The sequence below is a fragment of the Dicentrarchus labrax genome, unplaced genomic scaffold, assembly GCF_905237075.1.
Source record: "Dicentrarchus labrax unplaced genomic scaffold, dlabrax2021, whole genome shotgun sequence".
In the NCBI taxonomy this organism is placed as follows: Eukaryota; Metazoa; Chordata; class Actinopteri; family Moronidae; genus Dicentrarchus; species Dicentrarchus labrax.
In genome coordinates this window covers 15,880,182-15,887,999 of record NW_026136702.1, presented here as the reverse complement: position 1 = coordinate 15,887,999, position 7,818 = coordinate 15,880,182, and the positions used below count along the sequence as shown (strand labels likewise).

At 42.0% G+C, this 7,818-nt stretch overlaps 1 protein-coding gene across 1 annotated transcript; it reads right to left on the bottom strand.

The window, feature by feature from the left end:
• Positions 1 to 308: 308 nt before the first annotated feature.
• olig3 (oligodendrocyte transcription factor 3) lies at positions 309 to 2,444 on the bottom strand. Its single transcript, XM_051420169.1, has one exon. It carries the CDS (start codon positions 1,963 to 1,965, stop codon positions 1,084 to 1,086), a length of 882 nt encoding a protein of 293 aa, XP_051276129.1. The 5' UTR covers positions 1,966 to 2,444; the 3' UTR covers positions 309 to 1,083.
• Between the last annotated feature and the right edge of the window lie 5,374 nt (positions 2,445 to 7,818).

The window sequence follows — 7,818 nt, the reverse complement described above, 5'->3', positions numbered from 1 at the left end:
CAACACACCGTGGCGTTTTTAACTGAGGCCTTACTTTAGTAAATTGGAGTAAAACATTTAAATACTGAAAGATGTACAATAATTAAAGAGCCTATGTTTTGACTAAAATAACGGGATAGATTGAGAGAGATTAAGGTGTTTTTATCTGACAATAAAAGTGTGTTTATTTTGAGTGTGCATCCATTCAAGAAATAAGTACACTGTAATAGTAAATAATAGGTAAAATGTAGAACTTCAGATAGTTTGAACAGGATAAATATTGTTTTTAATGTTTTCGAGTTCCAAGTGACAGAGAGGGAGACAGTAGATATGATCCATAATTTCAGTTTTATTGAAATTTCATCCAGGGACGCTGGGCGATAATAAATATTTCATCAGTCATCAACAATGTACAAAAATAAAGACACGGGGTCTCTGGGGATAACAAATTCAGTTCAGCAAAAAAACAGTCATGCTGTGATAAGTACACCATCATGCAAAAAAAAAAAAAAAAGTAAATCAGAGCACAAATGGACATACAATGAGTCACAAAATAAAAATCTAAAAACTTAGATTTGAAAACAAATTTCCGCGGTGGCAGAACCATTTAAGCCAAACACATAAATGTCTTTTCATATAGAACTCAAGTTTAAAATCCTTGGTACAAGGCACACAGAGCATTCTTCGTTTTCACAAAATGACGCCTGATACAGAAAAAAAATTGTAAAACTTAAATCAAAATGTTCATGCAGCCTCCTCCACCTTTCACATTGTGGCGTGAGACTGAAACTCAATCAAACACAAGAGGATCGTGGCATCTTTTTTTGCATGACACAGAACTTGTTTATTTTACCTTCAATTGGCAAAATCATCAGTCATTATAAGTCCTTGTTACAAGGAGGAAAATAACACTTTTTCTCATACGCCAAACAAGAAAACAGACTAAACAACAACATGCACCAGTGAGGCCAAATCCACCCTCATGCCCTGAATTCTCTATTTACAGTCAGTCTCTGCGCGTCTGTCCCCCCCCACACACACACACACACACACACACACACACACACACACACACACACACACACACACACACCACACCGGGCATCATTTCATCCCGTCTTTGCCCTCCACTGTGAGTCTCGTGAGGCCGGTGGAGGTGATGGGGATGTGTGGAGGAGGAGGCACCTGGCAGATGGTGCAGGGACACGGGAGTCCGGCCCAGTGCTGGAAGCCGGAGCCCAGCTGCAGGGCCGGGGGCGCAGCCGGGGCGCCCTTCATCAGGGAGTGGGGTGCTCGGATAGACGTGAGTCCCGGCAGCGCGCTCGACAGGGTGGAGGACGTGGAGGAAGTCAGCGCGGTCCCGAGGAGAGGGTGCACCTGGTGCGCCGCGGCGGCTGCGGCAGCGGCTGCAGCGGCGGGGCCCCCAGCGTGTCCGCCGGCGGCGTGCGCCACGGTGCCGCAGTGGAAAGCTGAGTGCTGCCCGCCGTAAATCTCCCCCACCAGCCGCTTCATCTCATCCAAGGAGCTGGTGAGCATCAGGATGTAGTTCCTGGCGAGAAGCAGCGTGGCGATCTTGGACAACTTCCGCACCGAGGGCCCGTGCGCGTAGGGCATCACCTCGCGCAGGCCGTCCATGGCCAGGTTGAGGTCGTGCATGCGCTTCCTCTCCCGGCCGTTGATCTTTAGACGGAGGTGGTACATTTCCTCCTCGGTGACTTGTTTCTTCAGTTTGAACTTGTTGCTGCTGCTGCTGCTGCTGCTGCTGCTGCTTTCCACGGACTTGGGGTCTCCAGAGCGCAGGTGGTCGCCGCTGCTCATCTTCTGTCGCTGCTGCTCGCCGCCGCCCTGCGTGGACGAGGACACGGAGGAGCCGACGTGGTGGTGGTGGTGGTGGTGGTGACTGTGGTGCGGGTGATGGTCTCGGAGAAACATGCCGTCCATGTCCGGGGAAGAGGCTCTGCTGCTCGGGCTGGAGTCTGAATTCATTTTATGGGTTCGCTTCCGAGACTTTTGGGTAGGAGGTCGCTGCTGGCTTCCTCCCTCTCTCTCTCTCTCTCTCTCTCTCTCTCTCTCTCACTTTCTTTTTACTCTCTCTCTGCGTCTCTCTCTCTCTCTCTCTTTCTGGAGCCTGTAGTCACTCTAGTCACCTGATGTTGACTGAAGCCCTCCTGTCCCACGCTCCTGTCCTTCTTATCACATCGGTGACCACGTTGCCTCTGCCGACTTTCTCTCTTTTCTGTCTGTCTCTCTCTCTCTCTCTCTCTCTCTCTCTCTCTCTCTCTCTCTCAGTGTCTCTGTATCTCTGCGGTGAGGAGGACACTGATTGTGGGTATTTATACATGCAGGCAGACAAAAGCGGCTTTTCCTATTCATAACGCCTAGTTAGGAGGATGACGTGCCCGTTAGAAAGGGGGCGGTGTGCTTTGACTGTCCCAGTGACCGCGGTGCGCAACCATTCACTGCCATTGTCAGGACACCGTTGGGGGGCACAGCGCGCCTCTCCGTCTCTCCTCTTCTTCTCTTCTTGCTCTGCTCTCCTCTTCCCTTTCTTCTCTTCTTTCTCTTCCTTTTTCTCCTCTTCTTTCTCTTCTTCTCCTCTCGTGGATCAGAAAGTTTCTCTTCCTGGGACGAGCTGGTCAGTTTTATAATTGCTTCTTTTATGAGATTTATGTGAAAGTTGCACATGCCGTAGAAATTGATTTAAGAGACTTTAACACTTTATTTTAGTTTTTTTTTTTTTTTTTTTAAAGCTACAGAAACACTGTATTTGTCTTTGGCCTGTCCGTCTTTGGAGAATTTTGTGAGCTCGGTAATATAAGTTTTGCGCACAAAATCAGTGTTATTACATCGTGGAAAATGTATTTGTCTATGTTTCACAGACATAAAAAAAAAAGTTAAAAAAATGAAACGCACCAAGAGGAGGAGAGAGCAGCCTATGTTCTCTTAAAAGCTTCAGCCTCTCACATAATGTTGTTTCGAAGATTGGTGTTTATTATCGGACAGCCAATATTTTAACCCAAAGTGTCCGCTGCTCGGCCGGTGGTTGCCTGAGGGAATGAGGAGGAATGGGAAGGGAAATTACTTTCCCATTCAGCGGCTCCTGCTGCCGCAGGGGAGCGCGGCCTCCGCTGGGACAGAGGTAACATGCCCGCTCCGACACTCGGCACTCTGCTGGCCATATGGCAGCATGTGGGCTTCAGAGTTTACCTTCATAACACTTCTCATCGTTTCCATGTGTTACTGAAGGGTCATTTTTCATTTAATTTATCCATATTATAATTATAATACTAATTATAATTATTATTATAGATAATATAAGACTAAATTTGGATTAATAATAAATAGCACTTTATCATTTAAAAATGTAAAACTACATGGAAATCAAAATATTACAGTTCATTATAGCATCTCAAGAATTTAATTCAAAATACTTTATTCTTCCCTCAAGGGGAAATCTGAGGCAAATATAAACAATTCATTGCCACACATAAAAATCTATAAATACAAAATAAGGGGGGTTCTTATAAATACAAGATCTATTTAAACAGAATAAACATTAAAAATTTAAATCAGCCATAAACTGTATTTTCAAAATGATACAATAAACCAGTTTATGAAATTTACACAAAACACAGATCCATCATTAAACACATTTTATTGATCAAGTAAGCGAACAGAAAAGATCCCCGAAGGTGTTACATGTTAGGAGAATACATTAAATTGAGTCAGTATTGTCTACATTGAGCTGCTGAGAGCGCTCTCTCCACTCTGAAGAGTCTACTCCAGATCTGTTTTGTAGAGGTGGAGTGGAGGAACGGGCCAACAACAATAACATGTGGAAGTAACTGAAGCACTCTTCCTCTGACCACCACCTCGACATCCCTCCCTCCATCCCTCCCTCCCTCCATCCATCCATCCATCTGTCTATCCTTCCATCCATCGGTCTGTACAACCCACCCACCCACCCAGCACTTCAAACTGGGATAATAAAGTCTGTCTCAAACTCTTCTCGCTGCTCTATATCCTTCACCAATGAGATCCCCCTGGTAGAACAGTAAAAATGTGTATTCACGGCCTCATTGTTGGCCCAGCAAAAGAGCCCTTCTCATAAAGGTGCTGCCAATGCAAAGAAAAGCGCTGGTCGGCTTTGCTCTCTCTTGGTGGCATTTGAAAGTGTAAAGCTTTGAATACCAATTGCTTGAACTGGACATATGTGAATCCGCTGTAAGCCTACTAATCCTGTCCCCAAGTGTTTCTTTGTGTGTGGGGCAGCCTCGCACACCCAAGAGAAAGTGTTCCTAATCCGGCCAATGTGGAGAAATGTGTGAATGAGAGGGACAGAGCAGAGCTCAGAGGAGGTGTGTGAGCAGTGTGTGTGTGTGTGTGTGTGTATGTCAGGTATCAATTTGGTGCAAGAAGACATGCTTTTCAATGAGTTTCTTTTGCTTTATTTATGTATTTTGGGTGTTTTTGAGTGTGTGTGTCCATATGAGGCCCCTATAGTTGCACACTACTAGGACACTGGTCTAAATGGAGGCAGTTATTCATCGTTCCCCACACTACTGTCGCAGCAGGTCGCCTCTAATGTGCTCTTTTCACTGCGTAAGCTCCTCGCTTTCCTTTTATTCCTCTGTTCGTATCTTTTTTATCTCTTCCCCTCTCTCCTCCTCTCACACTCTCTCTCGCTTACTGTCTCTGTAACTGGCTCTGCTTGCTTCTTCTCTTGCAACCTTCTGGCTTTTTATCTCTCTCTGTTTCATAAGTGGCTCTCTGTCCTGTCACGTCAGTTTTCTGGGCAGCAAAAGGACAGTTAGTTAAAAGTCACTGAGTCAAAATTACACCAATCTGGGTTTTGACTCAGTGTTGTTAGTATATTACTGTTGGGTTTATGTTATGATTGTGAACTGTTATGATCAAGCTAATTTTTTAGAGTAATATAAAAAGATTACTCTAACCCTGGATCAAAACACCCTATTGGTGATGGATAAAGTTAACTGTCAGTGAGCATTTATTGGATCATGTGCAAGATGTAATAAACTCTTCAACGTACTTCAGGGGCAGGCTTAATACACCTTGGGGAGGTCCTGACCCCCAGGTACTGTACAGGGTGCTCGCTTTGTGACACAACACAGGAAGAAGGAAATATTCTTTCAGCACAAATTGACAAACAGCAAAGGTTGTATGGGAAATGTGGTCGTCATTTAGAGAAATACTGACACTAACAACACGTTTGGTGTAATGTTGTTATTACCATGTTCTCATTAATTTGCTATTATTGTATTAAGAGATAAAGAACTACAACTTGAATAAATTGTTAAAATACATAGTTAATAAAACATTGAGTCTTCAGAGATCATATTGCATCCTTTCTGATTCCTTCATCTTTCTTTAGTTAAACCTTCAAGCCCCCTTGTTTGGTGTCAAAAGTGTTTTTCTAATGTTTCTCCTGAGGTATGAGTGTAGCAGGTGATGTTTCTTGTTTGGCCTCATTTTGTGTCACTGATACTATAAACGAACACAATCAAAGGGATTTCATGTTAGCTTTGTTTTACAGTTACATGATGTTTATCCTTAAAGTGCCTATAAATGATTTTTTTTATAACAATGTATGAACCTATAAAGAATTATCACCTCAATCTGTAGTTCCCCGTCGCTGTTGAAGCACAACTTTACTGTTTTGATTCACTTTAGCAGCTGAACAACGAGATATTTCCCTCAAAAGTTGGTAAAGACAAGAACCAAAGCTAAAAGAAAGACAGTTGGACTTACCTTCACCAAATGGCCAGAAACATGACTCCACATTAATGATAATGTTACAAGCCACCAAACCAGGGGGCAAAGTGCACTGCTGACATCAGTTTTAGGCTAGATAGCTAATTAGCTTCAGCACATTAAACAGCATGTAATATTACCTGTGAAGTTAGTGTGGTGCTTACTCATCAGTACTACTGCTAACAACACAGTCTGCCCATTATTTGTTAGCAACAGCACAAGTTTGTTCACTTTTTCTCTTGTTCCACTGCTGGAGTTCAGTACTGGAGCTCAGCCTGCCAGTCGCTGTCAATCAAACGCAGACACGCCCCTCCAGCCGGCAGGAACATTGCTGTTATTTCCCCAAAGACCTTTCCTTATTTTAATAATAATAATAAACTGACATTAGATATTTAAAAAAACGCCGATGTTAGTTTTGACTGCAAAAGAGTTGAATAAATATCATTTCAGCTGCTTTAACTTTAATGTTTTAATGGAAGTAACACTGAAAATGAAGAGAGGTCTGAAGCAACCACTGACCTCAACACACTGACAGCTATTTGTTATTAATGTGCTGACTAATTTGTGTTTAGTTACTTCCAGTCATTGAGTGGTTATAGTATCACATGTAGAAACAATGCTGAAAGATGGATGAAGATAGATGTTCATAAAAGTTTACAATATATAATAATATATAAAGTTTATATAGTTTCCTATTTTAATTTTTAGCTCAGTAACAGGACTTTAAAGAAACAGAAACGCCCAATCTCCTCTCTGTCTTTCCCTCCTGGGTGGGCGAGGTCATCAGACCCCCTCTAATAAGCTACGGGCAGTAAACAGTCAATGGAGGCGTCCCTCCAGCAGTATGTGAAGACAGTAGTCGCCAGCGGCTGTCTCACTATGTGACACAAACAGTGTCAGTTGAACATCTCTGAGCTGAAAGGAGCACGGTGCTTAACACCAGACAATACATGACACAAGGTCAAGGTCACACCCGGAGGTGGCAAGGTTGCTTTTAAAGTGAAATTACCTATAAAAAACATTATCTGCTGCATTAACAAATATTTTAGAATTATAAAATCCACAGAATATTTTGTTTGTTTCAGTTACTGTTTTTGATTATCTGTCACAATCTTACTTCTTTCTGTTTCAGTCATTACTGGATTTGGCTTTAAGTTGCCTTTTCATATTTGTGTAATCTAACTCAAAATAGCACTCCATAAAACTCTAATACAAATTTCTGTCAGTCTGTTTGTGCATGTCTGTTTTAGTAAAGTTGCCATTGATAGCTTTAAACATAACACAGGGTGGCATTTTCCTCTGTATTTACCTTTCTGACCCTCAGGTTTATCTCAAAGTTGAGAATGACTTGCTTTTTTTACTTCACAGCACAACACTGGAAGAAGGAGATATTCTTTTAGCAAAAATAGATTAAACATATTGTCTTCTTGACATGAAGTGAAAGGTCTTCAGCTTGATAAATACTGGCAACACTTTTGACACTGACTTTATCGTGGCCTTGTTGGTTTGCTGTTATTACATCAAGATATCAAATCTACAGTTTAGGCTTGTCATTCTGCTTAGGGATGTGTCTGTAGGTTAACAGCAAGTTACAGATGAACTAGGATTATAAAATGTATGTTAAGAGTAAATATAGATACATGATTACATGATAAAATCAGTGCCTCGAACAGTAACATCACACAAATTTGTTCCCTTCCTATGCAGACATACTTTCTGTTTCAGCTTAAAAACTCAAGGAAGCAACGTTTCACCTGGACCAAACCACTGCTGAAAAAACACCAATTCTTAAAGGTGTTAATGCAAACAGACTCTTACTTCTGAATAACCTGTAGGCCTCTAAAATATCTTTCCATTTCCAAATTACAGTGTGTTTTAGAGACATTTTAGTAATAAACCTGTACCGAGGTGATGATTGTAGCCTATAACTTTTTATTACAGTGTATATTTATGATGTCAGTTCAGTATGTTATAGCTTTAAACATGACTTCATGAGAAGTAACAAGGGCTGATGAATACAATTAAGGTTAATACAATGTATTTAAAATCTGTGGCTTTAAATGAGTT